Raw genomic sequence first — 16,485 nt, forward strand, 5'->3', positions numbered from 1 at the left:
ACCGTATCCTCACCGACCTAAGTATGGCATATGAAATTAATTAACCCACGTCTCTTGACTACCCATACTTCTGCTATACAGTGGTAACAGCGGCTGTCTCACGGTGACGTTCGACGCGTCTTCGTGCCCTGCTCCCTGATCATATACTCAGTTTTTGCCACAAGTTCAATCCTGCTGTGTTAGCTCACCATTTTGTGGAGGTTATTTTTCAGTAACTTACAATATGACAGATGTGGATATCTGAGGGGAAATACAGTTAATTCTGCACGGGGCTCTATGTCCTATTGCAGTTACCTGCCGCAGTTATTTCGTTCATCTAATCTGTCAACGATGTGTGTACAGAGAATTTGGTTGCGTAAAACAAACATTCGCTAAGGAATCGACTGAAAATGTGGCGGTCATTTGAGAAGGTAGTACTTTGAAATAAGTATTAGTGCAATGTGTGTGTGTGGGAGTGTGTACTCTCAGAGGTCGTGAACTCGCATTTGAGAGAAGCGGGTGTGAAGTTGTCCTTCCTCTAGAGAATGTGAATTAGCCCTGCTATGACACTGCACCATATAACTGTTTAACCTGGCTAATTTTGTCTGTCCATAAAAACATAAACGTCTTACTGCAATGCCGTGTCACGTAAAGGGCACGTAAATATCTGTTAATGTATTGCGTTCCATATCTAGTCCACTTGAGCATGTATTTGTGCACGCTGTAACGGGCGAACATTTGTTTAATTCTATACCTCTATCAGTTTTCAATTCAATTTTATGCTCTTAACACATTTAAGCATACGTTAGCACAATTCATACATATTGGAAGAAGGGCTGAGATACTTCTAAATATAGCAGTAAAGATTATATCTAAACACCCGCACATTTTTTCAGAGATAAAATATTGTCATTAGAAAATGAATGATCCCTTCTCTTACTTGGAAAACTTTGATTGGCCCTTATACGGTAGCGCACATTCTGAGTATTAAGCTGGCTGATAGATTTCTAATTGTCTTATCTTTTGGGAGATTACCACGTTAATTATGACTATCATCGAACAACGAGCAAAGATGCGAACATACGGTCGGACGCGTCATTGACACTTTTTCCACCAATCACAGGCCAGCAGCCAGTGCTTATAAGTACGAGTGGCCACTCTTTTCCATATCTGTGTACCGAAGTGTCTGAGGATCAGAGGGCGGACGACCTGAGAAGATTTTCACTTAATAGATTCTGGAGCAAGTTTTAAGAAAAATTGTCCCATTTTGACTTTTTTGTATTCGAATTTTATCTGAGGACAGTATTATGGGGACTCCTAAAGTGACAAGTCGACGTGGCTCGAAAAGAGTAAGTATTCTTGTCATCGTTTTTAACGTTTCGGGCCTATTGCTATTTCTTATTTTTTCCTTCAAAGACAATTTTTAACTCACTGTGGGAGAGTTGTGACATTGCATGTCTTCTAGGCCTACATTCGCCGGCTTTATGATAACTGAAAAATCACTACACCTTAGTGTGTAAATACTTGTTATAAAAACAATAAAACGTTCAGTACATGTCTTGAATTAACCCATAAACATCGATGTAATGGCTAAAATTCATTAATTAAAATAGAAATAACAAACACCACTAAAAGACCTAGACCTATGCGACACAGAAAGTGCAACGTATTGGGCTATTTGAGCATTTTTTTAAAAACTTTTCATCGCGCCCTTGTGCAGATTCTAAAACCAGTGATAGAGAAAAAGCGCAGAGACCGAATCAACCAGCGTTTGGACGAACTTCGGACACTTCTGTTGGACAACACCCTGGACTCGGTAAAAAAATTTGTCTACATTTATTCTTTAGTAAAATGCTTTTAGACAGAAATATTTTCTGACTGCACATTCTGACTAAAATTCAAACCACAGTATTTCCAGGTCTTCCGACATAAGCAACATTCTTTAAAAAAATGGCGTTTACCTTATTACTTAATGTTCCGAGGGTATACGTAATGACGTGGTAACGTATTGTTTTTTCTCTACAGAGGCTACTAAACCCAAAGCTTGAGAAAGCAGAGATTTTGGAACTTACCGTGGAGTACATCCGTAAAAAGACCAACGGCCGCAAGGAAAAGAGAGGTACGGACTGGCTGCTTACATTTAAATACATCGTTTAAATCTGTGTCAGTTTAACGCTTTAAATGATCAGTGACACAAAGGAAAGCACCTGATTAACTGATTAATGTTTATTCTTTTGCTCTCTTTCTTTTTTCCATCTCCATCTCTCTCCTCTGACGTTAATCATAACTCACTTGTCTGTGACTGAATTCTATCTCACTGACAATTTCTCCATCATTTCACATCTGAATTGTGATGAACCAATTTCTACATTTGTTCCTTTTCATAAACTCTCCATCCCTATGGTTCTGTTTTTTCAAAACACCTCTGACTTGTCTTCTTTCTTTTTCTTTCTCTCTTTTTTTTGTGTTTCGATTCCTTCATTCTCTCTCTGAATTTTCTACCACAATAATCTAATATCGTAAAACTACCTCCATGTTCTTGCTGTGATCCCAATTCTCTTCTTTAAACACTCTAACATTTACCTAAACAATATACCATCTATTCACCCATTACACCTTCCTGCCTCTCCTTACCTAACACTTATTGATCTACTAACTAACTTACCATCCCACTCTCCCTCTCTCCCTCTTTTTCCATTTCTCCTCTCTCTCTCTCCACACCTCCTCTGCTCTCCCCTTGTCTCCTGTGCTCCTCCTTTCTCCATCACTCAGTGGACTGTACAAGACACACAGAGCCCAGTGACAGCACAGCTACGGCAGCTCAGCAGGACAGCGGCCCCCAGCCCTGCGTGTCCTTCATCTCCCTCCAAGACCCCGGCAGTATCCAAACTCCACTGCCCAACAATCCCTTATACGTGGCAGGCTTCAGGGAATGCATCTCGCGACTGGCCGGTTTTATTGACTGCGTGGAGCCCTGCCATAGAGACAGCTTCATACAGGGCCTGAGACAACACCTGGATGCCCACAGTGGAGCCCTCCCTCAGGGAAGAGTGACTAATCCACCTGGGCCTACACCCTGGATGCCCAGCCCAGAGCTCCAGTGCAGGACTGACATGTCAGCAGTTGGGCCTGTCAGGGGGAAAACTGAGGCTTTGTCTTACAGTAATGCTCTGTACCCCAGTTCATTCATACTCCCCCACCCCCACGCTTCAGCTCAGCCTCCCATTTCACATCCTTACCCATCTCCTCCTTACAGTCTCTCTCCACCCCCCTCCCCCTGTTACTCTGCCTCCTCTCCTCCTTTCTCTGCCTCTCCTCCATACATCACCATGCCATGTCAGTTCCTCTTCCCTCCATCCCTCTCTCCGCCGTCGTCTGACTCCTCCTCCTCGTCTGCCTCCTCTCTCTCCACCCCTGCAGCTGCTCTTGTTTGTGGTGCTCCCTCTCTCCTGTCCTCCGGGCCTCCCACCCCGCTCCGACCTCTCACCGGCCCGGTTCCCCCAGGCCCAGCCCGGACGCTGAGACGGACTTTGTTTCAGAACCAGGCCCAGACAGTGTGGAGGCCCTGGTGAGGTGGACACAAAATAGGAGAAAAGGACTCACAGGAATTCATCCCCAGAAACACATAGCAGCCTGCTCACTCCATCCCTCAGTGAGAGGAATGGGGAAAGAGAGAGAGAGATAAAGAAAGAGAGAGAGAGAGAGAGAGAGAGATGTGAAACAGATAATTAAGACACACGTTTATTGTTCCCTTGACTGAATTCTCTCTGTTATTGGTTTAGTCACAGTCACTGTGCCGACATAGTATATAGAGAAATTTACTCTATGATGTCACACTGGACAGAGGAATTTATTTAGTGATGTCACAGAATATGCTGAACATGTGTATGCCTGTAATATTCTCATTGTCTTCTCAAACTTTCCTCATATACCCACTCTTTCTATTATTCTGTCCTCAACTCTCATTTGTATGTTTTATGAAAACTGTGTAAATATATTTATTGTTCTCCTCCATGTACAGCTTTGTAAATTATATGTACAGTTTTCCACGGAATAAAGTTCTAATTTTGTTTAATGTGTTTGGTTTTGTTCCTTCTCCTCCCCCTCCTCCTCCTCCTCTCTCTAAACCTCTGCTCCGGTGCTTTCTCTCATTTGCAATGCCCCCTCTCTTGTCTCCCCTGGTCCTCCCGGGCCACTTCAACCTCTAATTCATTTGTCCGTCTAAAACTCAGCTCAAACTCAGCTACGCACAGTGCATAGTTGCAGTGAATTTCATCATATTACTACAAATGTTTACACAACTTGATTCACTCTGCTTTATCCCAGGAGTCACTTAATCCAATGGCACAGACTCCTCTGGTGTGTTGCTAATTCTCTGTGCCATGGTGTCACACAGTGATCCTGCCATAAAAAAACGGAATACTCATTGAAAGTCTACACACTGGCCAAATCCTAAAGCCATAAATTACCTCAAAGATGGCCCCCATTGTGAGCCAGGAAAGATCATCTTTACAATATCTGATCTATCCACACTCAGATCTATCCTCTCAGCTCTCTGAGTTCACGTGGGCTAAAATGTTTGATGCCCTGTTGAGGGAAACTGATGGTATTTGCTGCCCACTACTGGATTAAAAGCAGTATTACCACGGTGCCCTCGGCATCGACAGAGGGAGGTCAAAAATGGAACCTCACCTGGCCAACGACATGTTTGTTCTCGTGTCAGATTAGTTTTAGTGTGTGCCCTTCTGTAACATCTGTCTGAATCATGTCAGCAGATAGTTTCTCTGACAGCACTGAAAGTAGTGGGAACTGGAGATAATGACGTTAACAGTAAGCAACACTTAATTAACGCAATTAAAACCTCTCCTCTATCTACAACGTTTCACCATGCGTGATGACCATTGTTCCAGTGGTGCATTAGACCCTGTTACATGTGTAAATGTTATATCAGTTTTAAATAGAGGCTAAAGTCTTCATTTGTCAGCACCAATGGCGTGATGTTAAACTTAGCTAGGTATTCACTCTGTGAATGGCAGTTTCAGCCATACAAGACTGAGTTTTTAATCAATGATTTTATTAACTACCTCATTATCTAATAACAGTTACAAGGTTATACCTTTATGGTGGATTACAATAGAAATGTTAAACAGTGACAAGTGATGACATATGTTTGGAAAATATAAATGAACGTCCTCAATAAATGTACAAATATAATATTAAATTTTTATATAATTAAAAAAAAAGCTCTATCTTGGTTTGATACTCCATCTAGATTAATTGTGAAGCATCAATTTGCTGGTTGTAGGTATTAGCTACACTATCAAGATGAACTCTGTCAAATGTGACAGGAATTCAGTATTTCGGTAACTCCTTTTACAGAACAAGTGCAGTCAATGCTCACATGCAAAGTACTGTTAAAATGAGCAAGATCTGTAGCTGACATGTTAATGTTGCCCTCTACATGGTGTACTGGAGAACAAATGAGTTATTTCGGTGCCTCACGCTGAGTGATGGTGACATAATAGATTTGACCTTATCTAAAATTAGTGACTAATTAAGGCAGTCCAACTCTCAAAGGCAGCGTGGTCGGCTTTTTTGTCCTACGTCTCCTAAAATTATCCGTGAACAGTGCGACACGAGGGCCACATGAGGTCTTTCACGGCAAAGCTCATTTATTTAGAGTAAACATGGATGGACTGAACCAAAGTACGTTAGCATGCAACGGTGAACTACATTTCCCAGGGGTAATCCTTTAAACCTCCAGAATGGAGGGGAGTAGAGTAGAGGAGGCGGCAGCTGAGTGTTTTCTTGCAGTCAGAGGTACTTATTTTATGTTTGGACGCTGTCAACTGCCAGATTGCTCTAAAGTAAGCCAAACAAGTAAAACGGCACCATTCGCCCGGGTTAGCTTTGACAAGAGTCTGCTTGCCTGAGAGAATGTGTGAAATCTATTGTGAAAAGAGAACGCGACCATCCACAGAAAACAGTTAAAAATTATTATAGTTTATAAAAGGACCACTCAATGCTTCTGAACAACCTGTACAGTGCGTGCGATTTTGTATTATATTATATATTTCAGTCCGGCGTATTGAAAGACATCCACGAGTCGGAGAACTAGAATAAATAAATAGCCCCACCTTAAGACAAAAATGATTGGTCGGTTGAAACAGGACTTTTCGCCAAGACGTATGCCTATTGGCTGAAATAACTGCTTGTTTAGCTGCACGGCAGGACCGAAGCACTATATAAAAACCCGAACCCCCCCTCCCCTTTCTGACTGTGCGAGACGCTGCAGATCAGTTCAAAGTTGTCATAGCAGTTTGGCTGCTAGGAGTCTTGCTTAAAACAGAACAAATAAAAAGGGCTACCTTACGTTCACATTTACATACAAACCAATTTGATTCTTTAATGAAAGCTTTTTGAACGAAATTATTTTCATTTTTTGAGGGGCGTGTCTCAAAAAATCATATCATTTTGATTTTTTAGTTTGACGTTAAGGTAAGCAACTATGCTAACTAAGCTACTGACGCCTACGATACGGAAATCTGCTAAGTGCTGCCGTTACTGGCCTGATGTGATGGTTGTTTTTTTTCGCTGCTGAGAGCACCTCGGGAGCGAGAGAGGAATAGACAGTGTTTCTTTAAGGAAAGGCGGAGAAAGAGAGAACAGCTACTGGATCTCTCTCTCTCTTTCTCTCTCTCTCTCTCTCTTCCATCGATTCCAGCAAGGTCCCTCCGTTTATTATGACTTATTCATGAGGACTAGAGAAGTGTGAGTATTAGACGCAGCTTCGCAAAAAACATATCGACGGCCGTATGCTGAAAACTTATGGAGGGAGGTTCACACGCGGCGCGTGCCGGGACGGTGGATTGACACTTGTGGACAGACGTTCTCACAACGTTCACATTTCTTCTTTCACGTGCTGTGTCACCTGTAGACCCAGGTTAGTCCTAACTTGACCCTGACTTCGCCAGACTGAGAAGCTGCCGGCAGTATATCCCCGTTTGAAGGTAATTTCTCGTTTTCAACGGACATTTTAATGATTGGACATTAACTGTATTTTGTTGGTTAAAGTCCAAATTGTTCGTTTCATGTAAGGAAATTGTGTGTCTGACTGAGTACTTCAGAAAGAAACTAGCGTGAGAGTTGCTTTGTTGGTGAGATATTGTGTGCTTACATCCAAAATTGATGTGTGTGCTTTAATTGTGTTGTGTTCAGATCAGGAGGTGCTCCTGTGTTCACATGTATTGCCTTTCTGGAGTGAAAGATGCTGGAGATGTCAGTGGACAAAGAGGCTGTTGAACTAGGGGAGAGTCCATTTGAAAACACTGCTGTCCATCCATCCCACCTGCACTCAAAACTTTCTGGGAATGACACTAATGTCCCTGAAAAACCTGAAATAATGTCTAAAAACCCCCACAATGAAGATGACACCAGTATTAACTGTCCACCTGTTGTACCGGTAGAAAAGTCAAACAACATGTCTAACACAACAGAACAGGACGCCAGAGACAGTTCAACAATGGGGGCTGAGTCTTCTCTTCCCTTGGAATCCAAAAATGGCCTCCAGCTGCCTAAACCTCATCCGCCTCCATGCCAACCGCATCAACAACGATTTAACAAGCGTCGAAGTAACACGATCAACGCCAGCTTCAAACACCCCATTTTTGGCAAACGGCGACGGCGCTCCAACTCGGAGACCGAGTCAGTCCTGCCCACCAACTTCCTGTTGGGAGGGAACATCTTTGACCCTCTGAATCTCAACAGCTTGCTGGACGAGGAGGTGAATCGGGCGCTCAATGCCGAGACGCCAAAATCTTCACCCTTGCCAGCCAAAAGCCGAGACCCAGTGGAAATCCTCATTCCAAGAGACATAACAGACCCACTTAATTTAAACTGCTGTTCAACAGGGGATGGGGGGCGACTGATTTCCCCTCTCAAGGCTGGGGGAAGGAGGAGACATCGCAATAGGCATCATGGAGGAGGTGGAGGCATAGGAGGAGGTGTCAAAGCGGATGCAGAAGGAGCCCTGACCCGGTCCGACGTGGTGGAGTCAGACCAGAGGAAGCCCAGTGAAGGAGGTGATGTTTCCCAGCAAACGGAGCAGAGAGGAGCTTCACTATCAGGCATCAAAGCCAGTGCATTGGACCGGTCGTCAGAGGAGATGAAGAACAGACCAGCTCCACTACACTCAGTCCCCATGGCACAAGCCCAGTGCGCTAACAATCCACCACTTTTCCCGTCCGCCGGTGGACAAGATGAAGAGGAGGAGAGGAGACCGAGAGAACCGGTCGTTGTGGCCTCTGAAACCTCAACTGCTCCTGTGTCCTCCTCCACAAGAACAAACGCTCCACACAGTCTGACGTACCGCCAGCGCAAACGGAAACACGTCAACGCCGGCCAGCCGTTTGAACCCGCGGCAAAGCGAGGGCCCAGCGGACGGGGGAGGGGCGCACCGCACACCCCACAGACGGGGGCCAACTCTGTCCCCGTGGGTGGGCGGGGCCGGCGGCAGAAAAAGACGTTTCAGTACGGAAACTACAACAAGTACTACGGTTACCGCAACCCCGGTGCCTGCGAGGACCCACGGGTCAGGGTTCTCAAACCCGAGTGGTTCAGAGGGAAAAGCGTCCTGGACCTGGGCTGCAACACGGGTCACCTCACGCTGACCATCGCCAAGAACTGGCGTCCGGCGCGGATCGTCGGGCTGGACATCGACGGAGAGCTGGTACACGCCGCCCGACAAAACATACGACACTACCTCTCTGAACTTCAGACACAGGAGGCCAGACACTGCGGAGGGGAGGAGGAGGCAGAGAAAGAGAGGGCAGGAGTGGAGGGAAACGAGAGGAGGAGTGATGGAGAGCAGGATACTGCAGGAACAGACGGGGAGGTTGGAATGGAGGAGGGGAGGAGTGATGGCTCCGTAAAAGAAAAGGGAGAAGGAGATGAGAGTGAGAAAATGGGCAGGTCAGAGAATGGAAGGAGCGGTGTGGAGGAGGAACAGAAGGCTGAGGAGAAGGAGACTGTGAAGCAGGACGCGGAGAGCGATAAAAAGAGGGATGGAGAGAGTCACAATCTGTCCTTTCCCGTGTCTCTCCGAATTTCTAGGGGACCTATTGCCGCCCCCCCTCTACCTAACACCCCCTCACCCCCACCAGGAAACTTCCCTGCCAATGTGTTCTTTGTCAAGGTAACTGCGTGCATGTGTGTCCTGTGTCGTGTGTGTGTGTGTGTGTGTGTGTGCGTGTATGTGTGTCCTGTGTGTATGTTTGTGTGTCATGTGGGTTTGTGTGTGTGAGTGTGTGAGAGAGAGAGTAGTCTTGTTGCCTTGCAGTGTTAATAATAACTTGTAGATTTTTCCCCTATTTTCTCTTTTTCTAATTTCTGTTTTGTTTTTTTATTTATTTGTTTCTGATAATGCTTGATCTTGGCATATAATATATACAGAATACCAGTGCTCCCAGAGCTTCACGCTCTGCCCATTAGAGACACTCAGTGTTTAAATGAAAGGGAAAGAAAGAGGGATGTCAGGCCTGCTCTTCCATCAGTGAATCGGGTGTTAACCTCCCCCTCCTGTGTGTCACACACAGCCCTCTCTGATCATTCAGTCTGTAAGAATAGAGCGGGAGCTGCCGTCACGGGCTGGGTCAGATTGGTTTAAACAGTCAGTTTGGGGCTGTCTGTCTGTGTGTTGTTTTAAACAGTCAGTTTGGGGCTGTCTGTCTGTGTGTTGTTTTAAACAGTCAGTTTGGGGCTGTCTGTCTGTGTGTTGTTTTAAACAGTCAGTTTGGGGCTGTCTGTCTGTGTGTTGTTTTAAACAGTCAGTTTGGGGCTGTCTGTCTGTGTGTTGTTTTAAACAGTCAGTTTGGGGCTGTCTGCCTGTCTTGTTATCAGAGCTTTGGTGTAGCAGTGACATGTGTACCAGTCAAACACATTAGTCTGAAGTCATCAGCGAGGGAACACAGAGGAGATTTTAACTGACGTGGATCTGTTTCTGCTCACAGAATATTTTACCCACTGCCACACATTCAGCAGACTCCATCCAATAGTGCCCTGATTTTATGAGCTGTGTTATGTGCTGTCCAGTGGATGTCTCTCTGAAGTCACTTTCAGTCCACTGGACTGCACGCGCTGTTCATCGGTTACCTTCGCTCTCTCGCAAGCAACTTTCCCTTGCGTGCGCTGACCATTGGACCTGCCACTAGAGGGCCTCAGTCCCCCTCACAGGGCTTCAGTGGCTCTCGCAGGCTAACCAGACCTCTCTCGACTGCTAACTTGATCTCTTTCAAGCAAAGAGGGTCTCGCGTTTTTCCGCACGACTTTTGTCCACAACGCCTCATGCTGAGTGTGTGTGTGTGTGCGTGTAAGCGTGTAACCTAGCCCCTCAGCTGTGTGCCTTCCTCACAGCACTAAGATTCAAGAGTGAAGGTTATTAACTTTATTGTCCCACATTGCAGGAAATGTGGTTCGGGTTTCCCCCATGCTGCACTGTTTACGATGAGAGGGTGTGTCAGAGTGAATACTGTGTGCGTGTGTGTGCGCGTGCATGTTTGTGTGCGCGTGCGTGTGCGTGCTTGCGTGTGTGTGCCCAGATGTGTGTAATTATACAGTGAGTTTCTCCCACACATACCATCCTGTCCTTCCTTGCCTGATTTTATTCTGTTTTGTTAATGGATGTGGTGCCGTTTGTCCAACCCTCCTATAGTGTGCATGTGTGTGTGTGTGCGAGAGAGAGAGAAAGTGATAGTGTTTGTCTGGGGTGGGAGTTTACAGTAATTTTCTCTGTCTGTGCATGTGATGACACACACATGCCACTCCATGACTGATCATTTTGGCAGTGGGTGTGGTGCCGTCATTCAACCTGTGTGTGTGTGTGTGTGTGTGGATGCACACAATTGTAAGAGTCAGATAATCTCAGCTTAATTTTTCTCCATATTCAAAACGGTGTGCGTTTGAATGGACTCTCAGACTTTTTTAAAAATGTTTTATTGCACTTTATTGCTGTATATGCAAGACTACGTGTGTGTGAACATATTCTGAGAAATAACTTTTATAACTTCTGAAACTGATCACAGTGGATTGCCCATTAGCCTGATCTCAGGTGTTTTCCATAGCACCTCTAATAGCTCTTTGTCTTTCCCTCCCTCCCTCTCTCTCTCTCTCTCTCTCTCTCTCTCTCAGGGGAACTATGTGTTGGAGAGTGACCTGCTGCTGGCCACTCAGAAGGAGGAGTATGATGTGATTCTGTGTCTGAGTGTGTCTAAGTGGGTCCACCTCAACTGGGGAGATGCTGGTCTGAGGCGGCTGTTCCAGCGTGTCTACAGACACCTGAGACCTGGAGGACTCTTCATCCTGGAACCACAGCCCTGGACCTCCTACAGCAAGAGAAAGAGACTGACGGTGAGAAGGGGGGGGGGGGGGGGGGGGAGAGGGTGATGGTGAGGAGGGAGACACAGAGAGAGAGAGAGAGAGAGGGACACACAGAGAGAGACACAGAGACAGAGACTGCACCGTTTATCAGAATAACTGTGGGTCTATGGTGTCAGTGTAGCTGTCAGAGTCTCTGTAAAGATCCCCTCTGATTTTAGCACGTTTACAGATGCACTGAGGATCCTCTGTGTCACTAAACAAACTTCTGCTTTTTCTTTAGCCCTGAATAAAAAAAAACACAACACAGCTGTGTACATTTACATGTTTCATTTGTAGGTTGATGCCAAAGCGTGTCCGGTAGCATATAAAACATACAAGCATACAAATTAATAATGAGTTTGTAAAGAAAAAAGAAAATCTTGATAAAACGGAAAAATTACAAATGTATTATAATCAATATAGAGATGAGTGAATATTTAATGTGTTCTCCGTTGGCCTGTCTGTCCAATCAGGGCATGTTCTCTCCACACTGGTTTCACTGGCCTCCTGTTGGACTGTCCTTACCCAGAGTAGGGCAAAACAAACACTGATTCAAGTCAGATGTAACATGGATGGCATTTCTGGTCAACAGAATGATTTTCGTTATTCCCGGTATTCCTAGACGAATATAAAAGTGTGGCTGGATCTTTGCATAGGAGAGATCCAGGCCGGTGTGTCATGGCTATGTCTGTGACGGCCTGTCCAAAGCGCCTTCTGGGCTTCACACTCATCCAGCCAACCACACGATCCACAGAATAAGCTCCACATTACTGACCGGAGGAGAGAGCCAGCCGTTTGGGTCTGTACGGGATGTTTTAATGAGTCCACAGGAGAGACAGTTCATGTTTGGGTTGATAACAGGGTGGACAAGAGTGAAGTGTTTTTAGTGTATGTGACATTTTGAAATGAAAAGGCAGCGAAGGCACCAGCTGTAGAGAGTGGTCCCAGAAAATGAACCAGTGTTCAGAGAGAGAGAGAGTTCTAGAAAAGAGGTGGCAAGGAATGACAGAGGGGTGAGAGTTGGTCAGTGGTGTGTGTGTGTGTGTGTGTGTGTGTGGTGTCTTCTAACCCCCAGTGTCATCCCATGGTATCACACACATCTGTTCCAAATGAAAGTGTGATATTGGTCTGTCACAGTGCAGCAGCGCTGTCTTCTAAAACATGGACAGTGTGTGTGTGTGTGTGTGACTGACTTTGGGTTTTTAAACACGGACAGTGTGTGTGTGTGTGACACTGACCTGGGTTTTTAAACATGAACAGTGTGTGTGTGTGACACTGACTTTGGGTTTTTAATCATGGACAGTGTGTGTGTGTGACACTGACTGTGGGTTTTTAAACATGGACAGTGTGTGTGTGTGACACTGACTGTGGGTTTTTAAACATGGACAATGTGTGTGTGTGACACTGACTTTGGGTTTTTAAACATGGACAGTGTGTGTGACTGACTTGCTCTGTCTTGCTGTCTCTCCCAGGACGCCATCTATAAGAACTACTGCAGCATCCGCTTCAAACCAGAGCAGTTCCCCTCCTACCTGACATCAGAGGTGGGATTCAGTAGTTACGAGCTCATTGGAACTCCTAAAAGTTCATCTCAAGGTCAGCATTCTAGAACCCTTCTGTGTGTTCTTCATTCTGTCCCATCATCTGAGCTGCGTTCAAATGAGCAAACAAAGGTGAACGTTTGCAGACAATTCCAAACAGTTTTGCGTCTGCTTCGAGTTCACTGCGAACGTTTGCGAACACACACAACTGGTCTGAGGAGGTAGTTCTCGGCAAACAAGCATGGACGCTGAACTAAGGGAGATGAGTGCCCAGATGGGAGTTATCCCATAAAATATACATTGTGTTCGATTTTATTTAAACTTCTTACAACAATTCAGGTGGTTAACTTGTCTGTCGGTTACGTTGATACTTTTTCTGAAAGCGTCTTTTTTGTATGCTATCATTATGCACTTGTTATCGTTATTAACAATGTCAGCTAAGCGTTTGTATTGTTATCTGTGGTCGTTGGTTTAGGATAACTGGCATACATCACACACAGCTAAAGCGTTGGGTATTTAAAGTTTGAAATGATACCATGGTTGTTATTAGAAGCTTAGAGGATTAATGTCATCGGAGCATGCTGACCTGAAAACCATGTCAATTTAAAAGTTCAAAGAAAACCCATTCGCCTGTAACGTATGCCTCAGTTTGCCAAATGTGAACGCATCTCTGTCCTGTCCCCCTGTATTACATGCACAGTCTTTATTTAATACTTTATTTTTCCCTGGTTTTAAAACACTTTTTTTTTTTTTTTTGCCTTCACAGGTTTTCAGAGACCGATATACGTCTTTCACAAAAGACCCTCGTCTCAAAACTGACACAACTGCTCAAAATCTCTTTTTTTTTGAAGAATGTGCAGAAACAAGAAACAGAAGCCAGGCATAACGAAATGCCAGTTCCTCTGTCTGTCTGTTCAGCACTGAAGACAGAGCCCTGCTAAACTTCTGGACTACTGAAATATTCTTCCTACACAGTTTTAGGATTGGAATTGGAGCGAGAAAAAGACTTCTCCGGAGTGTTTTCAGGGGCTTGGAATTTGGGAGCTCTCAGCCCTCCTGTATTTGCCCTGACGAGCACTCCTTCAGTTTCATCTTTTTTTCCTTTTCTTTTTATGAAGGACTTTGTTTTTTTCTGAGACAAAAAGAATTTTTTTGCTGCCAAACAAGAAGCTGTTTGACTGTCTTTAACCGTCTCTTTGTGAGTAGAGTGAAGGGAAATGCCTGAAGCAGTGTGTGAAAAAGCCACGCCCGCACTGGAGACAGGAGACCTCCCTCTTTTTATCGCTGCGTTTGTTTCATAAGCCTCTCTCTCAGTCAGCCTTCTGTGACTGAATTTGACCTCAGTTTCAACACTCAGTTTTAGGGAGTGAAGCCATGTAAACACAGTCAACTGAATTCAGTCTTTAGACCAAGCTCTTCAGGCAGTCCAAAATATTTGTTTGTTTGTTTGTTTCTTTGTCAAGGTAAATAAATTGACTTGCTTGAATAAACACATGAACTGATTTCCAGGTCACTCTTTTGCTTCTCCTCCACACCTCTGAGATCCAACGTAGCGTTCTAGTTCATTACTGTAATGGCGTAGCCTACTCAATGGCAAAAAAATGTGTGTTTGGTCGCGCTACTAACTTTCAACACGATAGATGTCTGTATAAGACAAAGATTGTTAATGCTGTTGTTGACGTTTTCGAAAGGACGAGAACTGGGGCCCGAAGCACGGTAACTTCTGGTTCAGTTAACTCAGAGTAAGTAAACCATTAGAATCTGAAAACCCAGTTGGGACCAATTGAAACCAGTGCAGACCATTTGAGACCCAGTTCATCCCAATACACTAGCTACTGGATTTTCAACTGGAATTTCCACTAGGGTAAACCTACTAATAGAAGAGCCGTATGGCTACATTCTCCTAGCAAAACAGAGCCATACTACTTACTCTGAGTTAATTGAACCAGAAGTTACCTATACCTCGCTTCGTGGTCATCCTTACATACGAACTCGTAATTCCGCCAGTTTAAATGTCTGGGATTAGCCTACGTCATGACAGCTCTCCCGGGTGTTTGTGTCCTTCCGAAACACGGCCCTACAAAATGATCTGTTTACTAAATTAATCCAATAACTCACTTCAGTTTAAGTTTAGATTAAAAATTAATCAATACCAATAATGACCCAACAATGAGTTAAATTCTAACACGGCTCTTAACGTTCATTCATTCATTCATTTGTTCGTTTACAGGTGTAAATGGAGTCTCTACTATAGCAGTATAAAGTTTGTGTTTTGATAAAGATGAAAACTTGACAGCATTTTGATGAAGAAAAATCTTCAGTTCAGTATTTCTGTTCAGAGCTAACTTCTCCCGTTTTTGGCAAACGCCATTTTGTCTTAACCTGCGGGCACCCACTCCGTCGTCGACCGCAGATTCACAAGAGAACAATAAATGTCATCTAGAACTCCAGTGGTTTGCAGTACATATCAGTCTTTTTAATCCACCTGCACTGAGCAAATGGTACAAATGCGAACAGAAAATGCATGTTTTTTAATACTTGGGCGATATACGCTGAACCTCACTAATTTCTGTTTTAAGTTTGATAAATTGTAGTTACAAATTGAAACAAAAATCTCCTCATTCTGATAACTAAGTCCTGTTATTATTGTGCCAATAAGTGTTTACGATGCATGGCGTCCCGGCCCGAGTGATTCCGCACTACCAAATCCACAACTTGCGTCCAATATTGAAATATGAAGACAATTATAGGCTAATTAATGTTAATTAATGGAACTTTGTACAAAGTGAACTATTTTACAGTTTCCTTGGTAACTCACTGTAATATGACATGCCGCAAAATTCTTTTGTAACTGTATCATAGTACACCCTGATGAATCGTGTCAGTAACTTTAAACGCGTATCAGACCGAAGCGACTGTCAGAATACTTTTTAGTTAGTTGGTTGTTTGTTTGTGTGTGGGAACCATTTTCACGCTACATTTTCTGTGGAGACCGTCGTCTATCTGGTTGTAACACAGAGAATTGCCACGGGAGGGCGCCCTTATACAAGAATGGAGTATCACTGTTTTCCTGCTCGATTTTCCTTTCTTTGGTTATTCGAAAGTGTAACGTGTACGGCATGAGAGATTTGACCACAAAAATACATCAAGTTTATATGCCAGCTACATGGATGAAAACGAATCCTATGGAAAACTGGTTTTCTCTCGCTCTCAGAATTTTCCAGCGTCACTTCTTTGAAGTATCCCCATCAGAAGTGTTCTGAAGTGTCAGCTCGCCATAGTTTAATTCTCGAAAGAGCCATACGTATCAAAAAGACAAAATGCATTTGGCCAATTACACGGCATTTCAGTAAACCTTTCTCCCTAAAACTTGCGCTTGTCTGGTCTAGAGCACAGCAGCCTAAAAGATAATAAAAACAAAGCGTAAATGTACAGCTCCATCCAGCCAACGTGCAGAAGAGTTTGATCATATCCAACATATGTAGAACAAAACCCAAGTAATCCAACAGTCGCTGTGGAGTTTCATCAAGTACAGTTCATATTTGAATTTTTA

General features: G+C 44.2%; 2 protein-coding genes across 2 annotated transcripts; both read left to right on the forward strand.

Moving 5' to 3' along the window:
- The first annotated feature begins 1,286 nt into the window (after positions 1 to 1,286).
- Positions 1,287 to 3,551, forward strand: her1 (hairy-related 1). The gene is made up of 4 exons (XM_030792356.1): positions 1,287 to 1,328; positions 1,700 to 1,795; positions 2,005 to 2,098; positions 2,773 to 3,551. Exons 1-4 carry the CDS (start codon positions 1,287 to 1,289, stop codon positions 3,549 to 3,551), a joined length of 1,011 nt encoding a protein of 336 aa, XP_030648216.1.
- A 3,692-nt stretch (positions 3,552 to 7,243) lies between these two features.
- On the forward strand, positions 7,244 to 13,751 carry mepcea (methylphosphate capping enzyme a). Its single transcript, XM_030792904.1, has 5 exons — positions 7,244 to 8,834; positions 8,955 to 9,172; positions 11,164 to 11,382; positions 12,864 to 12,987; positions 13,699 to 13,751. The coding sequence occupies exons 1-5, from the start codon at positions 7,247 to 7,249 to the stop codon at positions 13,749 to 13,751; spliced, it is 2,202 nt and encodes a 733-aa protein (XP_030648764.1). The 5' UTR covers positions 7,244 to 7,246.
- The last annotated feature ends 2,734 nt before the right edge of the window (positions 13,752 to 16,485 follow it).

Source organism: Chanos chanos, chromosome 15, assembly GCF_902362185.1.
Source record: "Chanos chanos chromosome 15, fChaCha1.1, whole genome shotgun sequence".
In the NCBI taxonomy this organism is placed as follows: Eukaryota; Metazoa; Chordata; class Actinopteri; order Gonorynchiformes; family Chanidae; genus Chanos; species Chanos chanos.

Coding starts and splice junctions, on each gene's coding strand:
- mepcea (XM_030792904.1), top strand. CDS start 7,247: ATGCTGGAGATGTCAGTGGACAAAGAGGCTGTTGAACTAGGGGAGAGT. Junction 9,173..11,163: donor CCAATGTGTTCTTTGTCAAG/GTAACTGCGTGC, acceptor TCTCTCTCTCAG/GGGAACTATGTGTTGGAGAG. Junction 11,383..12,863: donor GCAAGAGAAAGAGACTGACG/GTGAGAAGGGGG, acceptor TGTCTCTCCCAG/GACGCCATCTATAAGAACTA.
- her1 (XM_030792356.1), top strand. CDS start 1,287: ATGGGGACTCCTAAAGTGACAAGTCGACGTGGCTCGAAAAGA. Junction 1,796..2,004: donor TGGACAACACCCTGGACTCG/GTAAAAAAATTT, acceptor TTTTCTCTACAG/AGGCTACTAAACCCAAAGCT. Junction 2,099..2,772: donor CGGCCGCAAGGAAAAGAGAG/GTACGGACTGGC, acceptor CAAGACACACAG/AGCCCAGTGACAGCACAGCT.